Source organism: Microcaecilia unicolor, chromosome 3 (assembly GCF_901765095.1).
Source record: "Microcaecilia unicolor chromosome 3, aMicUni1.1, whole genome shotgun sequence".
Classification (NCBI taxonomy): domain Eukaryota; kingdom Metazoa; phylum Chordata; class Amphibia; order Gymnophiona; family Siphonopidae; genus Microcaecilia; species Microcaecilia unicolor.
Genome location: NC_044033.1, coordinates 192,713,935 through 192,733,588, shown reverse-complemented (window position 1 = coordinate 192,733,588; position 19,654 = coordinate 192,713,935). Strand labels below are relative to the sequence as shown.

Sequence of the window (19,654 nt, the reverse complement as noted above, 5' to 3'; positions counted from 1 at the left end):
GACTTCTCCTATTTGGTGAGGAGTTAGAGAAAATTGTGAAAGACCTGGGTGATCCAAAACCCCAGCACTTGCCCGAAGATAGGCAGAGGCCTTCCTCTAAGGGCCAGGCGGTCCACTCCTCGTACAGACCTCGCTTCTGTGAAGCTAGAAGGTACCGCCCGGGGCGTTCTGCTGGGTTCACTTCACGTGCCCGTGGTCAGCAGAGGAACTCCTTTCGCTCGGACAAGCGTTCCGCAGCCGGTAGCTCAAGACCAGGAGTTCAGGGGCGACCCTCTCAATGATGGTGCGCCAGCCCTCTCCTCGATGCCTGTCATCGGAGGACGGCTTTCCCTCTTTGTCGAGGAGTGGGCCAAGATTTCCTCAGATCAGTGGGTTCTGGACCTGATCAGAAATGGATACAGAATAGAATTCAACGCCCCAGTAAGAGACGTGTTTGTGGAGTCCCGATGCGGTTCTGCCGTCAAACGGGCGGCGGTGGAGGAGACTTTACAAGGTCTGATTCAGTTAGGGGCAGTGACCCCGGTGCCTCCCGCCGAGCAAGGCTGCGGCCGATACTCCATCTACTTTGTGGTGCCGCGAAAGGTGGGTCCTTTCGCCCTATTCTGGACTTAAAAGAAGTGAACAAGTCCCTGAGAGTGCGGCATTTCCACATGGAATCCCTGCGCTCCGTCATTGCGGCGGTTCAGCCAGGAGAGTTTCTCACGTCTCTAGACCTGAAAGAAGCTTACTTGCACATACCGATTTGGCCCCCGCACCAGAAGTTTCTGAGGTTTGCGGTGTTGGGAAAACATTTCCAGTTCAGGGCCTTGCCTTTTGGCCTCGCCACAGCTCCCCGAACCTTTTCAAAGGTAATGGTGGTAGTAGCTGCTTTTCTCAGGCGAGAAGGTATCAGGGTTCACCCGTACCTAGACGACTGGCTCATCAGAGCAGACTCTGCAACAGAGAGCTTACAAGCTACAGCCAGAGTGGTCTCAGTACTGCAGTCTCTAGGCTGGGTCGTCAATATGGCCAAAAGTCACCTGTCCCCTTCACAATCTCTAGAGTTTTTGGGGGCCAGGTTCGACACAGTCTCGGGCTATGTGTTCCTACCCGAGCCAAGGCGGTGCAAGCTTCAGAATCAGGTCCGTCTGCTCCTGAGGATGCCCCGCCCGCGAGCTTGGGACATTGTCCAGCTGCTGGGATCGATGACAGCCACGATGGAAGTGGTACCCTGGGCGAGAGCGCACCTGAGACCTCTACAGTATTCCCTACTCCGGAGATGGTCTCCTATTTCTCAGGATTACCAATGCAGACTTACTTGGCTCCCTGCGGCCCGTCTCAGCATGGAGTGGTGGCTCTCGGACAGCATGCTGCGGCGAGGAATGCCGCTGACGCTCCCCGTTTGGTGCCTAGTGGTAACAGATGCCAGCCTGAAGGGCTGGGGCGCACACTGCAAGGGGAAGCATGCCCAGGGTCTGTGGACACCCGAGGAGTCGGAGTGGTCTATCAACCGCCTAGAGTTGAAAGCGGTGTTTCAGGCGCTTCTGGCCTTTCAAGTGACCCTGGAAGGATTGGCTGTCAGAGTGATGTCGGACAACACGACAACGGTGGCCTATATAAATCGACAAGGCGGAACAAGGTGCAGAGCACTAGCCGCGCAGGCCGAACTGATTTGCCACTGGGCCGAGCTGCATCTTCAGTGTCTGTCGGCAGCTCATATTGCAGGTCAGAGCAATGTGCAGGCCGATTATCTGAGCAGGCATCAGATCGATCCAGCAGAATGGAATCTGGCAGACGAAGTATTCCTGCAGATCTGTGCCAAATGGGGCAAGCCCGTGATGGATCTAATGGCGACAAGTGCCAATACCAAAGTCCCTTGCTTCTTCAGCAGATGGAGAGATCCTCGCTCGGCGGGGTTGGTTGCCTTGGCTCAACCCTGGCCTCCGGGTCTACTTTATGTGTTTCCCCCATGGCCCTTGATAGGGCGCCTGCTCTTGCGGATTCGGCTGCACCCAGGAGAAGTGGTCCTCATCGCCCCGGATTGGCCAAGGAGACCTTGGTATGCAGACCTCCGACAGATGCTCCTGGAGGCTCCTCTGCCGTTACCTCTGGTACCGAACCTGTTGACTCAGGGACCGGTAGCCATGGAGGATGCCGGCCGCTTTGGTCTTACGGCATGGCTATTGAGAGGGCGCAATTGAGGGATAAAGGTTATTCCAATAAAGTTATTTCCACTCTCCTGCAAGCCCGCAAGCGGTCCACTTCCGTGGCTTATGCCAGGATTTGGTGCCTGTTTGAGTCTTGGTGTGCTTCCAGAGCCATTGTTCCAATGCGGGTTCCTGTCTCGCCGATTCTGGACTTTTTGCAGGAAGGTGTACAAAAAGTCTTGGCCTATAATTCCCTGCGGGTGCAGGTGGCAGCGTTGGCCTCCCTGCGTGGTAAGGTGGAAGGCGTGTCTTTGGCTGCTCACCCAGATGTGGCACGGTTTCTTAGAGGGGTGCTTCAGCTCCGACCTCCAGTGCGAGCACCCTGTCCAGCTTGGAACCTGGGGCTAGTTTTGAAAACCCTGCAGGCATCTCCTTTTGAGCCGCTTCGGCGAGCATCGGAGAAAGACTTGACACTGAAGGCCGTTTTTCTGGTGGCCATTACCTCGGCGAGACGGGTGTCAGAGCTCCAGGCGCTGTCCTGTAGAGACCCATTTCTGCAATTTTCAGAGTCCGGAGTCACGGTTTGGACCGTGCCTTCCTTTATGCCTAAGGTGGTTTCAGCCTTTCACTTAAACCAGCCTATTTTCTTGCCCTCTTTTTCAGAGGAAGAGTTTCCAGAATCTTTTGGGCAGCTGCACCTTTTGGATGTGCGCAGGACTCTGCTGCAGTATCTGCGAGTTACTAACTCTTTCAGGACTTCTGATCATCTGTTTGTTTTGCTATCCGGTTCTCGCAGAGGGTCTCCAGCGTCTAAAGCCACTATTGCCCGCTGGCTCAAAGAAACTATCTTTTCAGCTTATCTGCTGGCCGGCAGGGTTCCGCCTGTAGCCTTTAAGGCACATTCTACTAGAGCGATTTCTTCCTCTTGGGCTGAAACTGGAGCACTCTCTCTTCAAGAGATATGCAGTGTAGCAACATGGGCTTCTAAGCTCTCCTTTGCCCGACATTACAGGCTGGATGTGGCTGCCAGGAGGGATGCGCGTTTTGGTGCACAAGTGCTAGCGCGTGGTATGGCTTGTTCCCACCCTATCTAGGGATTGCTTTGTTACATCCCATACGTAATGGCTTCATCTGCTTGATGACAAGGAAGGGAAAATTAGGTTCTTACCTTGGTAATTTTCTTTCCTTTAGTCATAGCAGATGAAGCCATGAGCCCTCCCTGTATGATTGTCTGTATGCTGTGAATCTGTTTTTCAGGTTCTGTTCTAATTTCCTGAAATTCCTTCCTTTGGAGAAAGTTGGAAAACAATCTTCAGGATTCATGTTCAGTTTAAATTTAGGAGGATGTGTTCATTCCCTCCAGCATGTTTTTTTTGGAGAATGTGTTGATTCTCTCCAGGAGGCGCGTGTGTTCCCCTCCAGTTCTATAAATAGGAGGATGAGTTCATTCCCTCCAGTGTGTTGGGAGGATGTGTGATTCCCTCCAGGAGGCGCGTGTGTTCCCCTCCACTTATACAATAAGGAGGATGAGTTTATTCCCTCCAGGAGGATGTGCATTCCCTCCTTTATGAGTTCATGCCCTTGTGATGGGCCATCGTTCGCTGTGAGGAAAGCTCTTGTGATTCCCATTGTGGTTTGCCATTCTGCGTTGGAAGCTTCAAATACTGAAGAGGCAGTGGAGCTAGCTGGCCTAGAGGGCACTGTGAAAGTTTCAGTTCTCTCTATCTCCCCTGCTGGTTGATGGACATAACCCATACGTAATGGCTTCATCTGCTATGACTAAAGGAAAGAAAATTACCAAGGTAAGAACCTAATTTTCCCTTTTGAATGGTACCACAGTCTGAGCTAATCAGTCCATATCCGATACAATAATAGGGGTATTTTCCAAAGCAGCAGGAAAATCTTGACATATTTATAGGAGAAGGGCTGCTGCTTCATAACAAGACATCTGGGAGCTAATCTTCTCCAAGTATTGTTGAGAGAGACTGCTTCATCCTGATATCAGTTCTGATGGCAACTAATCTTTGATATCCACTTATGAGGCAGCACTTTTAAAAAAAAGAGATGATGATAAAAGAAAATCCACTGGAACACAGCTCATATTAGTAGTCAAAAATTCACCAGGGCAAAATAATTGTGGTCCTACTAAAGAGTATTAATAGCCCAGTGAGGTATGGTCTCCAAAAGAATGTTTAATGCTATGTGGAGGCTGCGGCGCATTAGACATTTCCTTCCCAGAGAGTTGTTCTGTACCCTTGTGCACTGGTTAGTCCTGTCCCATCTTGATTACTGCAGTGGATTTATGCGGGATGCAAAGCCTCACTATTGAAAAAGTTCCAGACCGTCCAGAACATTGCTGTGAGACTGATTATGGGTAAACAACGATACACACATGCACAGCCTCTGCGCTACCACCTTCATTGGCTACCTGTACAGGAACGTATCTCTTTTAAAATCTGTGCTTTAACCCACAAAATTATCTATGGACTTGCCCCGGACTATATGCTCAACTTGATTGATCTTCCACTAAGAAATTCTGTGCCTGCTGCACGGTCATATCTTCAACTGCACTTCCCAAACTGCAAGGGCGTCAAATATAAGATGATTTTTTTCCTCCTCTTTCCGCTGCTGTTGCCCAAAATTGTGGAACGCTTTGCCGAAGCACATCAAAATGCAAATGGACCACACCCTCTTCAAGAAAATGCTGAAAACATACCTCTTTGTTAAAACGTACTCGCCTAGTTACTCTGCTGTCTAATATTCCCCAATGCATTCCTCCTCTTGCCTAGTTTTCTGCTGTTAGTTATTGCTCCCCTTGTATATCCTTTGTTCACGTTATCTGTATCTTCACAATTTGTAATTTTTTTGCTAAATTCTTCTGTAAGCCACATTGTGCCTGCATGTGTGGGAAAATGTGGGATACAAATTAACTATAAATAAATAAAGTTAACTGGGTCTGAAGGGTCAAGTGAAGGCTTCTTTAAGAGAGGGGTAATGAGAGTATGCTTCCTGGAGCTTGGTACGTGACTGGATTGAAGAACTGGTAGAAATAGAGGAAGGATTTGGTGGGACAAACATTTAAAGAGGTGGAGCAGGTCTGGGATCTAGCAGTAAGGCAGGCAGAAGGGTTCATGTCACATGAGTTTGCTCCATCCTCAAACATCAAATTACATTTTACAATGATGTATTTTAATTACAGGGCATGTCTCTCATAGCCCTTATCCTTCTTCCCTTCAAAACTTCATTGTGGTTTTCATTGTGATCTCTTCTTTGCCCCTATCCCCACTGTTTGATCCTCTTCTTTACATCTTCCTCCCTCCATGTGTACTTTTCTCTTTCCTTTTCACTATCATCTGCAGGATCCTCTCCCCCTCCCTCCCTCCCTCCCTCCCTCCCTCCCTCTACCTCTAGGAGGAGAGGAGCACTCCCTACCTGCATCTGCCTTCTCTATCAGCAAACATATCTGTGAGATTTTACTATGTGGTGCCAGCAGAACCCAGAAAATTACAAAGCCCTGTGAGTTTGGATTTCAGAGTGAACTCAGCCGATGGAGGAAGCAGATGTAACATTATGTGACACACGTGCCTGCCATTCAGAGGGAGTGGGATAAGGATGATGTGACACACCAGCTGCAAGACACTTTTCTAATATTTATGCAGCACTGACTTGCTCTGTTTGTAAACCCAAAAGCTTTCAGAACAGGGTCTTATTTGTTGCTCTCTTGTGTAGGTTACCTTTGATCAGTGTGGCGCTTGTGCAAGGAAAGGCACTGGGTGGAGCAGCAGAACTCACCACTGCCTGTGATTTCAGGTAAGAGTGTGTTCCTTAGCGTCCAAGCTGCATCATCCTGATTAGTGGGGTGTATTCTCCACCTATCAGCAGAGGAAGTAGAGAACCTGACTTTTCCCAGTGACATCACTAGATAATTAATGCTCTGTGGGAAAACTCCAGTATTTTCTATACCTTCAGCAGATGGCAGATTGTTCAGGTTGGTGCTCCTGGTCCCTGGCCTAATTCCCAGCTGTGCAGGCCAAATGTGGCTCTGCAACCACAAGTCATTGCCCATGGGCAATAACTTTGGTGAGGCTCTTGGCTTGGAATTTCTCCCTTACATGGTAAACTGGCCCAACCTGGTGTATCCCAGAATGCACCTCCATTTTGAAAGTGATGGCATCGGAGGCAGGAGTGAGTGGGAATAGCTTCTACCTTCAGGTACTGGGGGGAGGGGTGGAAACAGGTGAAGTCTTGAAAAAGAAGATCAGGGATTATGGGAAACCACTAGACATCAGGGAGGTTTATTTATTTTACAGTCCTGGGTGAGGGCCCACTAGGCTACCAGGGAATTTTGTTAATGTTAGGGGCAGGGGCTGGGAGTGTGGATTGGGCACCTTCTGGACCAACAGATATTTTATTTTTTACTGTTGGGGGATGGGAGGGTGAAGGGAGGGAGGCTGCTAGACTACCAGGGAATAGGAGCCATGCAGAAAGCTGGGTTGGGGTGCCATCAGTTTTTGGGGTTTTTTTTTAGTTTTTTTTTTTTTTCTCCTCAACCTTTCTTGCAGTGCCTGAGCTAATCGCTGCTCAGGCACTGACAGGAAAGATGACATTCCGCAATGAGCTGTGGATTACTGCCATGATTTTAACACAGCAATAATGTGCATGCTCATTGAATATAGCAGTATTTTTTTGTGGTAATTTCACAGTAGAATGTTGGCTGTACTGCAGGGCTTTCTGTACAGGCCTCTCAGATTCAGAGCAGGAACATTCCCGAGTTATAGAGCTTTTTCAGCAGGAAGATCTTTCCCGCCTTAATTCAGTTTTGGATGCTCTGGGTCTCTCTTTGGCCGAGCTCTTGGAGTCTGCTGCAGGGAGACCCTATTTTTATTTTTTATTTCAAATAAAGACAAATCAAGCAAAACTTGTACAGAAAAGCTAATTGAAATAAGCACAATACTGTCATAGGAAACCTTTGGGTTTAAAAACAAAACCATGTGCATGTAAGGACTGGATAAATGAATTAAAACAAATGCCCTTAATATGTAGTACTTGGTAGCAATAATGAAACAGTGATTGAATATTCACATAGCATGCAGCCAAGGCCAACAGATTTATTTTTCACTGTGCATAATTAATGTTGTATGAACTTGGCAGCTAATAGTGTGCTGAACTGGACAGTGTTGGCACATTTAGACTGACTCTGGACAGTTCTAACATAGTAGCATAGTAAATGACGGCAGATAATGAAGGCGGTAGAACGAGAGGACATGAAATGAGATTGAAGGGGGGCAGACTCAAGAAAAATGTCAGGAAGTATTTTTTCACGGAGAGAGTAGTGGATGCTTGGAATGCCCTCCTGCAGGAGGTGGTGGAAATGAAAACGGTAACGGAATTCAAACATGCGTGGGATAAACATAAAGGAATCCTGTTCAGAAGGAATGGATCCTCAGGAGCTTAGCCGAGATTGGGTGCCAGAGCCAGTGGTGGGAGGCGGGATGGTGGTTGGGAGGCGGGGATAGTGCTGGGCAGACTTATACGGTCTGTGCCAGAGCCAGTGTTGGGAGGCGGGGATACTGCTGGGCAGACTTATACGGTCTGTGCCCTAAAGAGGACAGGTACAAATCAAAGTAGGGTATACACAAAAAGTAGCACATATGAGTTTATCTTGTTGGGCAGACTGGATGGACCGTGCAGGTCTTTTTCTGCCGTCATCTACTATGTATAAAGACCTGTACAGTCCAACCAGTCTGCCCAACAAGATAAACTCATTTTACATGGTATGCAATACTTTATGTGTATACCCGAGTTTGATTTGTCCTTGCCATTTTCAGGGCACAGACCGTCTGCCCAGCACTGTTCTTGTACTAAAACTTCTGAAGCTAATTAATGTTGAAGCCCCTTAAAATTTCATATCTATTCAGTCACGATCAGGGCATAGACCGTAGAAGTCTGCCCAGCACTGGTTTTGCTTCCCAATTACCGATGTTGCCACCCAATCTCTGCTAAGATTCCATGGATCCATTCCTTCTAAACAGGATTCCTTTGTGTTTATCCCACGTATGTTTGAATTCCATTACCGTTTTCATCTCCACCACCTCCCACAGGAGGGCATTCCATGTATCTACCACTCTTTCCGTGAAAAAATACTTTCTGACATTATTCCTGAGTCTGCCCCCACCAACCTCAATTCATGTCCTCTAGTTCTACCGCCTCTACCATTCTGCACAAAGGAAACCCTTCCCTCATTATTCAATATCTTCTATGTGAAACAGTAGTAATAAATAAAAGGCAAGTGCATTCTTATAGTATACCACTGCCCATAAAGCAAAAGGAGCAAGCTCCCATATGCCATCTTTTTTTTTTTTTTTTTTTGATGAAGGCATAGGAAAAAAAATTTTTTAAATGCTGCCAGGTTTCAACCTAATTCATGTATATTGTGGAATATAAATGCCATAAATAAGTAACTAGATAGATAGAAACTCTGAATGTTGAGCACGTGATTCTCATAACATATGTGCTTAGTGGCCCTTTAGCAGGAGAAAAACATCTGCACGAATATAACAGTTCTAGGATGTCCCTTTAACCAGCCCTTCCAAATGACATACAGATTACGATTTATAACAAATTACTACTCTACCTATAAAACCTTATTCTGTTGTTATACTTCCTCTGTGTACAATCTCTATGCACAAGCTGGCATGTTTGAAAATCTAAGTGAGATTAAATAAAAATTCCACCAACAATAAAGAAAGACAACGTGGATGCCGCCATCCCCGCTTCCGTGCAGCTCTCTAAACAGGAGACGGCAATGACAGCTGAAGCAGGGAGCGGGAGGGACATGCCAAGGCTGCCGCGGGGCCCCTGAGAGCACGAGGCCGTGTGCAACCGCCCCTGCCTGACTGGCCCTGTAACTGCCAGTTTTGTCTCTTTTGTAACCAGAAGAAAGTGTCTGCAAGTTTCAAAGCCAGATGGGAGGTAACAGACGTGCACGTGTACTTCTGCACCTAAATATGAGCCTCACAAAAATTTCCTGCCCATAAATTTTTGCAAGGCTCATATTTACATGCAGAAAACAGATGCCAGTACTGCTGCTCGCACTTCTATTTTGTTCATACATGTGTACGAAAGCCACACTTACTGCTAAACGTCTGAGTGCATGTGTCTTGCACATACACATACACCCATTAGCTGCAAGTTTTCCACGCACAATGTCTGTATATATTTAACTTTCTGCGTGGCATGGTATTATGCTAATGGTAGAAGCCATGCACTCATCCATGCATAGCTCTACTGCAAGCCTTTCTGCATCAGCCCCTGAGTTAGAGCTGTCTTCACCACTAATAGCAAGTGTCATTTAGTAGCATCTCCGTGAGAGCCAGCACTCACCACAGCATCAACAGAGGCTGGGGTCACACTCTTAATGAGATAAATCCCAGAGCTAGAGCAACAAACCTCCAGCAGCCATGATTTCCAGAAAGGGGATTCTCACATAAAGAAGAGCTTTACATTAGGTTGGCATTCGTGTCTTCCATAGTCCAAGGTAACTTTAGCATCAAAGTTCTGAGGAATCCTCATTGCCCTTACTGATCCTTTGTCTTTGCTGGTCCTTTGCAGTTTCTGTTAATTCTTTATTTGAAGGCTGATGGGCCTTTGCAGTGGAGTGGAGCCCCTGCTGAAATCTTGGTCTTTTTCACCCTTAAGGCGACAGCTAGTTCCTTTTCTTCCAGCAGCATAAAAGTTGCACTGTCCAGAGACACAGGTGAAATAAGAATGATCTACCAGAGGGATTTTTGTTGTTGATGCCCAGCAGTTCTTTCTATATCTGCGGAGGTCCAGTTTAATTGGAACGAGCCTCCAAGGGAAACTGCACCCAGAGAGGAAGTGGCCTAGTGATTGTAGCAATGAGCTGAAAACAGGGAAATATATACCTGCTTACTACAGGATTCAGATTCTGCCTTTGACATTCTTGTAACATTGGGCAAGTCACTTTACCTTCCATTGTATGCTGTTTGGGACAAGAACATATTGTACCTGAAATTTTATCACCACTGAACAGTGTTACAAAAATGATAAATAACATTACAAGGCAATTTTGGACTAGGGGTCAGAGTCCTCAAGTCTTTTTCAGTCTTCTCCCCTCCCCCCCCCCCCCTACTGTCAGTAGCTATCTTGACAGTTAGCAACCCTTTCATGGCAGTGAAAGCATATAAGAAGATGTATTTTATGTTGAAACTATCTCAGTTGTCAGTGCTAATATATTTGTTCAGCACTGTTATTGCTTTTATCCCACAGGTTAATGACTCCAGGAAGCGAGATCTGTTTTGTCCAAAAGCACATGGGCTTAGTCCCTGGCTGGGGAGGAGGTGCAAGACTAGTTCAAATCGTTGGTGGCCAGCAATCCCTTAAACTGCTGAGTGGTGCTCTCAGAATGGATCCTGTGAAAGCATTAAATGCAGGACTTATAGATGACATTTTACCGCCAGATGAAGACAGAGCTTTAGAAGAGGCACAACATTGGTTATCCCAATATACAAAGGCCCCAGCTGAAGTAATCCGAAGTCTGAAAAAGGTAGTCATAGCAGGAAGGGAATTACCACTGGAGGAGGCCTTGAAGAGTGAAAAGGACATTTTTGGAACACTCTGGGGTGGGCCTGCCAATTTACAGGCATTGGCTCGAGGAGCTAAACACAAATAATTGACCATCAGTACCAGCAGGAATGATGATATTGACTTTTTGGAAGCAAAACCTCCAAAAGCCATTAATGTATTGTACTGAGAATGTTCACTTGAAATTCCAAAGAGAAGTTGTAGTACTGGATGTGAGGCACAGATGAGGCACAGATGGATTTACATAAGTACATAAGTAGTGCCATACTGGGAAAGACCAAAGGTCCATCTAGCCCAGCATCCTGTCACCGACAGTGGCCAATCCAGGTCAAGGGCACCTGGCACGCTCCCCAAACGTAAAAACATTCCAGACAAGTTATACCTAAAAATGCGGAATTTTTCCAAGTCCATTTAATAGCGGTCTATGGACTTGTCCTTTAGGAATCTATCTAACCCCTTTTTAAACTCCGTCAAGCTAACCGCCCGTACCACGTTCTCCGGCAACGAATTCCAGAGTCTAATTACACGTTGGGTGAAGAAACATTTTCTCCGATTCGTTTTAAATTTACCACACTGTAGCTTCAACTCATGCCCTCTAGTCCTAGTATTTTTGGATAGCGTGAACAGTCGCTTCACATCCACCCGATCCATTCCACTCATTATTTTATACACTTCTATCATATCTCCCCTCAGCCGTCTCTTCTCCAAGCTGAAAAGCCCTAGCCTTCTCAGCCTCTCTTCATAGGAAAGTCGTCCCATCCCCACTATCATTTTCGTCGCCCTTCGCTGTACCTTTTCCAATTCTTTTTATTAGATGAAAGGATGGGAGCAGTTTGATAGATGTCATTACTAAGCAGATGCATAGCCAGACCTAATTTTTGTTTGTTTGTTTGTTTCGGGGGGCTGAGCCTGTAATGGAGGAGCACATTTTGCTCTACCCCCAACACAATCCCCACATACTTGGGCTAGTGGGGGTCCCCAAACCCCACCAGCAGAAGCCTTCCTCCAGCGTTGTTCACTGCCATGCTGCCTGCCCTGTGCCCTCCCCCCATATCCATGTGCGAGAGAGGGATGTAAGGCAGGCAACGTGGTGGCAAACATCGCTGGGGAAATGCTTCTGGTGGGGCTTGGGGACCCTTGCCAGTTATACCAACAGACTTTGTGGTCCTAAATCCAAATTTGGGGGCAGGCCCCCAGTGTCTATGGATTAAGAGATTAAGTAGGCATGTTATTTTATAAAGACAAGTAGGCATATACTGTTTGACTCTGCCTTTTTTTTTAACCAGCATAAGTAAAATGAAAAATGCAACAACGAATTGCTGTCTTAGGAATTATAGGGTTCAGTATTCAGTCAGTGCGGTGAACTTATTAATTTGGACATTGGTGGCGGCAGTTAAATACACATAATCATCAGCACTGAATATACATGTGGAACAGCTTTTTAGAAAGGACATCCAACTCCGTATAAGGATGTCTAAGTCAGTGTGTCACATATGGATGTCCATTTCTCATATATTTCAGGACAGGCTGTATAGTGGATGTCTGTTTGCTGGTTAAATCCATTTTACAAACTGAAACATCCAAACTATGAATATGGCAGAACAAAGGACTTGGACGTTTCTATGCTTCCACAATGACATCTATCTTATAAAATAGCCACATAGATGTCCATGTGGGAGAAGTAGCATAATAGTAGCAAGTTGAGAACTAGAGGACCCTGATTCATATCCCAATGTGACTTTTTTTTTTTCGTAAAATTGTGAGCTTTCCAAGGACAGAAATATACCTACTGTTATTTCCCTTAGTCCCTCCTGTGGAGAACTTCTCAATCGGAACACCTTTCTGTAACCTATGTAGGCTGGGTACCACGCCAACTTCCATCTTTTGGACATAGACGTCCCTTTTCCTTCTGAAATTTAAGTTTGATGTCCAGACCATGCCCCTTTACCATAGGGACATACTGCCATTTTAGACAGCTTTATAAAATCGGGCTGTATAATTATAGTACAGCAAGAGGCCCTCACTGGATGCCCACCGGAAGGGTGGAAGGCCAGATTTTAGGACTCAGGCTGTAAAAATACCAGCTAGGTTTAAAAATCTATGACTGGCTGAGCAAGGACTTGCTTTTCCTGCAAGTTAATATGCGTTCTAGTTTAAGATCTATCCACTGGAATAGTGGTGGGCCAAGCTACATAGCTTTGTACAGCTGAAAAGCACTGACTGGGCCTGATAACCTACTAATGGCCTTATAGATGAGTCTTAACAAAATCAGGTACAAATTGAATGTAGCACTTATTAAAATGGAGTTTGTCTTTCTATAAGATGAAACTGAGATCATAAGATGATAAAAAAAGAGGAAGTGAAACTGATATGCTAAAAATAAGATGTTCTGGCAGAAGAGAAAAACATGTTGACAAAAGAGGAAATTGCACAATAACTTGCAATAGCTAGAACGGAAGCACCTGGCCGGATAGGAAAGTATGATCTCAGAAATTGAGAAATATTAGAAAAAAGGTACCTCACAATTGACTTGAATAGGGACCAGGGGCTATAAAAGAGATAAGATTCTGAGAGAGAGTTGGAGTCCTTCCCCAACACTTCTCGGACGGCAGAGCGCTGTGCAATTGAACCCAGAATCTGTTTGATGTCTGTACTTGATTGAAAACTTGGTAAGATTAAAGCCTTCTTTCTGAAATCTATCTCTGTCTCTATTTTCAAGTACTCTCCACCTGTCATTTATACTACAAACTAAGCCACATACAAATAATACACACTCTTTGCAGTAATTTAAGGACTCATAATATATGTAGGAACACAAATGGCCAAGGATTCACCTAGATCCTCATAGACAGAAGGCCATGGTCATGGGCATTACCTGAATGATACATTGCTATATGTAGATGTCAAGAGACGTGAAAGACAATGTAAACATGGAGAAAACAGTGCTAATTAAGTGCAAAAGCAAAAGCTAAACCATAAGGGTTCAATAATGAAAAACCAATTTACATAAATAGCAATAGTATATATGAAATTATATCTCCTGATTGGTAGGGGTCAGAGCTTCAACTGCAACCCTCTTAATACTAGGAATTGGGATCTGCATAATATATCCCCACTTCTGGCTTGCATAATGTGCAAGACAGATTGGTAATTATTACGAAGACATGATCAAATAACAGTGGTTAAGTATATGGAACAAAAGAAAAGAGTACAAAAACTAACAATAAAAATTGATTGTTCGAGTTATTGATGTACGGAGGGTCAAAATATGGTGAACAAAAATAGGCAAAAGGCACGGATAATGCGTTGCAATCTATGGCCAGTAGGTATGGATTCTTCACCTGCAATGACTACCATTCACCAAGGGTTGGGCCCTCAGCTGCAGGAGGCCAGCAGGACTTATGAGCTAGATGATTCAGGAACAAGGGTAGAGGCCAAAGCTTCTTGTAACTGCAGTAAGTGGAGAGCCTGTCTCTTTTGCTGATGGACCAATTGATGCATCTGTTGAAACTCACGCTCAATAATGTCTCGTATCTCAAACCAGGTAATGTTGGGGTCTGTGCATCTGCCTTTTAATCTAGCGATTCTTTGCTGCAACATAGCTTTCAGATCAGATATATTATCGGGTAGCTCTTCTTTGCTAGCAGTCGTCTCCTCGGGGAGGGACGTCAACGGGATTCCTGTATTCATCTGGGGAAAGGTAAAACTTAAACAGACCAGTAGTGTAATTTATGTAGTAAATGTATTGAAAGAAGTCATAATGTTAGGAGGCGTCATGAAGAACCATTGTGTAAATACAAGAATTAGAAAACGAGCCTATTTCAGACAAGGGGTTACAAGGCAGGTCGTGGGTATAAATGGGGGCCAGGAAGGGGGTATGGTAAGAAACAAAGCATCGAAAATGAAAAATTAAAAAAACAAATTTTAGAAAACCACCCTGAGGGGTGTAAGATTAAAAATAGGGGTTAGACTACCCAGTTGCAAAAAAAGTTGCAGTTACACATGTAAATGTATACATCTGCGTTAATTTATGTAATTTTTTTTTGTATGTTGCCTTAATGTTCACATGACGACAATAGATAACAACCAAAATTTGTAAGTCATCTAAGTTGATAATTGTAATGCCCAACACTTCATTGTGTAAGGAAAAAAAAAATAAAAATGCTGCAGTAAAGGGTATGATACATACCTGTAGCAGTTGTTCTCCGAGGACAGCAGGCTGATTGTTCTCACGACTGGGTGACGTCCGCGGCAGCCCCCACCAACCGGAAGAAGCTTCGCGGGACGGTCGGCACGCAGGGCACGCCCACCGCGCATGCGCGGCCGTCTTCCCGCCCGTGCGCGACCGCTCCCGCCAGTTGAATGACAAGCAATAAAGTATGAAACACAACTCCAAAGGGGAGGAGGGAGGGTAGGTGAGAACAATCAGCCTGCTGTCCTCGGAGAACAACTGCTACAGGTATGTATCATACCCTTTCTCCGAGGACAAGCAGGCTGCTTGTTCTCACGACTGGGGTATCCCTAGCTCTCAGGCTCACTCAAAACAATAACCCAGGTCAATTGAACCTCGCAACGGCGAGGGTACAACAGAAATTGACCTACGAAGAACAACTAACTGAGAGTGCAGCCTGACCAGAATAAATTCGGGTCCTGGAGGGTGGAGTTGGATTTACACCCCAAACAGATTCTGCAGCACCGACTGCCCGAACCGACTGTCGCGTCGGGTATCCTGCTGGAGGCAGTAATGAGATGTGAATGTGTGGACAGATGACCACGTCGCAGCCTTGCAGATCTCTTCAATAGTGGCTGACTTCAAGTGGGCCACCGACGCTGCCATGGCTCTGACACTATGAGCCATGACATGACCCTCAAGAGTCAGCCCAGCCTGGGCGTAAGTGAAGGAAATGCAATCTGCTAGCCAATTAGAGATGGTGCGTTTCCCGACAGCGACCCCTAGCCTGTTAGGGTCGAAGGAAATAAACAATTGGGCGGACTGTCTGTTGGGCTGTGTCCGCTCCAAGTAGAAGGCCAATGCTCTCTTGCAGTCCAATGTGTGCAACTGACGTTCAGCAGGGCGGGTATGCGGCCTGGGGAAGAAAGTTGGCAAGACAATTGACTGGTTAAGATGGAACTCCGACACCACCTTCGGCAGGAACTTTGGGTGGGTGCGGAGCACTACTCTGTTGTGATGAAATTTGGTATATGGAGCATGAGCTACCAGGGCTTGAAGCTCACTGACCCTACGAGCTGAAGTAACTGCCACCAAGAAAATGACCTTCCAGGTCAAGTACTTCAGATGGCAGGTATTCAGTGGCTCAAAAGGAGGTTTCATCAGCTGGGTGAGGACGACGTTGAGATCCCATGACACAGTAGGAGGCTTGATAGGGGGCTTTGACAAAAGCAAACCTCTCATGAATCGAACGACTAAAGGCTCTCCAGAGATGGCTTTACCTTCCACACGATAATGGTAAGCACTAATCGCACTAAGGTGATTCCTTACTGAGTTGGTCTTGAGGCCAGACTCCGATAAGTGCAGAAGGTATTCAAGCAGGTTCTGTGCAGGGCAAGAACGAGGTTCTAGGGCCTTGCTCTCACACCAGACGACAAACCTCCTCCACTTGAAAAAGTAACTCTTTTTAGTGGAATCCTTCCTAGAGGCAAGCAAGACCCGGGAGACACCCTCAGACAGACCCAACGCAGCGAAGTCTACGCCCTCAACATCCAGGCCGTGAGAGCCAGAGACTGAAGGTTGGGGTGCAGCAACGCTCCGTCGTTCTGCGAAATGAGAGTCGGAAAACACTCCAATCTCCACGGTTCTTCGGAGGACAACTCCAGAAGAAGAGGGAACCAGATCTGACGGGGCCAAAAGGGCGCTATCAGAATCATGGTGCCTCGGTCTTGCTTGAGCTTCAGTAAGGTCTTCCCCACCAAAGGTATGGGAGGATAAGCATACAGGAGGCCGGTCCCCCAATGAAGGAGAAAGGCATCTGACGCTAGCCTGCCGTGTGTCTGAAGTCTGGAACAGAACAGAGGCAGCTTGTGGTTGGTCTGAGAGGCAAAAAGATCCACCGAGGGGGTGCCCCACTCTCGGAAGATCTTGCGTACCACTCTGGAATGGAGCGACCACTCGTGCGGTTGCATGACTCTGCTCAGTCTGTCGGCCAGACTGTTGTTTACGCCTGCCAGGTACGTGGCTTGGAGAAGCATGCTGTGCCGGCATGCCCAGCGCCACATCCCGACGGCTTCCTGACACAGGGGGCGAGATCCGGTGCCCCCCTGCTTGTTGACGTAATACATTGCAACCTGATTGTCTGTCCGAATTTGGATAATTTGGCAGGACAGCCGATCTCTGAAAGCCTTCAGTGCGTTCCAGATCGCTCGGAGCTCCAGGAGGTTGATCTGCAGATCCTTTTCCTGGAGGGACCACATACCCTGGGTGTGAAGCCCATCGACATGGGCTCCCCACCCCAGGCGAGATGCATCCGTTGTCAGCACTTTCGTGGGCTGCGGAATTTGGAATGGACGTCCCAGGGTCAAATTGGTCCGTATGGTCCACCAGAGCAGTGAAGTGCGGCAACTGGTGGAGAGGCGGATGACATCCTCTAGATTCCCGGTGGCTTGGAACCACTGGGAAGCTAGGGTCCATTGAGCAGATCTCATGTGAAGACGAGCCATGGGAGTCACATGAACTGTGGAGGCCATATGACCCAGAAGTCTCAACATCTGCCGAGCCGTGATCTGCTGAGACGCTCTGGTCTGCGAAGCCAGGGCCAAGAGATTGGTGGCCCTCGCTTCGGGAAGGTAGGCCTGAGCCGTCTGGGAAGTCAGCAGCGCTCCTATGAATTCCAGAGACTGAGTTGGCTGGAGATGGGACTTTGGGTAATTTATCACAAACCCCAGCAGCTCCAGAAGTTGAATAGTGCACTGCATGGACCGGAGGGCTCCTGCCTCCGAGGTGTTCTTGACCAGCCAATCGTCGAGATATGGGAACACGTGCACTCCCAGCTTGCGCAGGTAGGCCGCTACCACCACGAGGCACTTTGTAAACACTCGTGGGGCAGAGGCGAGCCCAAAGGGCAGCACACAATACTGAAAGTGCCGTGCGCCCAGGCGGAATCTGAGATACTGTCTGTGAGCTGGCAGTATCGGGATGTGAGTGTATGCGTCCTTTAAATCCAGGGAACATAGCCAATCGTTTTTCTGAATCATTGGCAGAAGGGTGCCCAAGGAAAGCATCCTGAACTTTTCTTTGACCAGGAATTTGTTCAGGCCTCTCAGGTCTAGGATGGGACGCATCCCCCCTGTTTTCTTTTCCACAAGGAAGTACCTGGAATAGAATCCCTGCCCTTCCTGCCCGGGTGGTACGGGCTCGACCGCATTGGCGCTGAGAAGGGCGGAGAGTTCCTCTGCAAGTACCTGCTTGTGATGGGAGCTGAAAGACTGAGCTCCCGGAGGACAATTTGGAGGCAGGGAGGCCAAATTCAGGGCGTATCCGCACCGCACTATTTGGAGAACCCACTGGTCGGAGGTTATGAGAGGCCACCTTTGGTGAAAGAATTTTAACCTCCCTCCGACCGGCAGGTCGTCCGGTACGGACACTTGTAGGGCGGCTATGTTCCCGTGGATCCAGTCAAAAGCCCGTCCCCGGCTTTGCTGTGGAGGCGCAGGGGGCTGCTTAGGCGCACGCTGTTGACGGGAACGAGCGCGCTGGGGCTGTCCCTGTGCCTGACGAGGCCTTCGGGCCGGCTGGTTGTACCTACGCTTCGCAAAAGAATAGGGTGCAGCCTGCCGGACCCGGGAAAAACGCCCGCCCGTGGGGGCGGGTGCTGAAGGCGCCCGGTGGGAGAGCTTGTCGAGAGCGGTTTCCCGCTGATGCAGTTGGTCAACCATCTGCTCGACCTTCTCACCAAAAATGTTATCCCCCCGGCAAGGGACGTTAGCCAGTCTCTGCTGGGTGCGGTTGTCCAGGTCAGAGGCACGCAGCCATGAGAGCCTGCGCATCACTATACCTTGGGCCGCAGCACGAGATGCCACGTCACAGGTGTCAAAAATCCCCCTGGACAGGAACTTTCTGCACGCCTTCAGCTGCCTGACCACCTCCTGATATGGCCTGGACTGCTCCGGCGGGAGCTTATCGACCAGGTCCGTCAGCTGTTGCACATTGGTCCGCATGTGGATGCTCATATAGAGCAGGTAGGATTGGATGCGGGTCACGAGCATGGAGGATTGGTAGGCCTTCCTCCCAAACGAGTCCAGAGTGCGAGACTCCCGCCCCGGGGGCGCCGAGGCGGTATCCCTCGAACTCCGTGCCCTCTTGAGAGCAGAATCCACGACCGCTGAGTCATGGGGCAACTGGGGCCGCATGAGCTCTGGGTCAGAGTGGATCCTGTACTGGGACTCTGCTTTCTTGGGAATGGTGGGGTTAGTTAATGGTCGCACCCAGTTCCGAAGCAGCGTCTCCTTCAGGACATTGTGCAGCGGTACCGTGGAGGACTCTCTAGGTGGTGATGGATAGTCGAGGACCTCGAGCATCTCGGCCCTCGGCTCTTCCACAGAGACCACGGGGAAGGGAATGCTGATAGACATATCCCGCACAAAGGAGGCAAAGGAGAGACTCTCAGGAGGGGAGAGTTTCCTCTCCGGTGACGGCGTGGGGTCCGAGGGAAGGCCCGTAGACTCCTCTGAGGAGAAATATCTCGGGTCCTCCTCTTCCCCCCACGAGTCCTCATCCTCGGTATCGGACATTAGCTCATGTAGCTGAGTCCGGTACCGGGCCCGGCTCGACGTCGAGGCACCGAGGTCTCGGTGTCGTCGAGCGGTGGACTCCCGCGCCGGCGGGGACGGAGCTCCCTCCATCGACGTCGACGGGGACTCCACCTGCGTGGCGGTCGAGACCGGCACCGCAAGCGGCGGCGGTGTCGACA

The 19,654-nt window shown here is 48.0% G+C and overlaps 1 protein-coding gene across 1 annotated transcript in view; it reads left to right on the top strand.

The window, feature by feature from the left end:
- Positions 1-10,955, top strand: part of ECHDC1 (ethylmalonyl-CoA decarboxylase 1) — a 44,176-nt gene extending 33,221 nt beyond the window's left edge. Inside the window, exons 5-6 of the mRNA XM_030196864.1 lie at positions 5,856-5,936; positions 10,416-10,955. Of these exons, the coding sequence (XP_030052724.1) occupies positions 5,856-5,936; positions 10,416-10,818 (484 nt within the window). The 3' untranslated portion in view covers positions 10,819-10,955. The remainder of the gene's footprint in view (positions 1-5,855; positions 5,937-10,415) is intronic.
- The last annotated feature ends 8,699 nt before the right edge of the window (positions 10,956-19,654 follow it).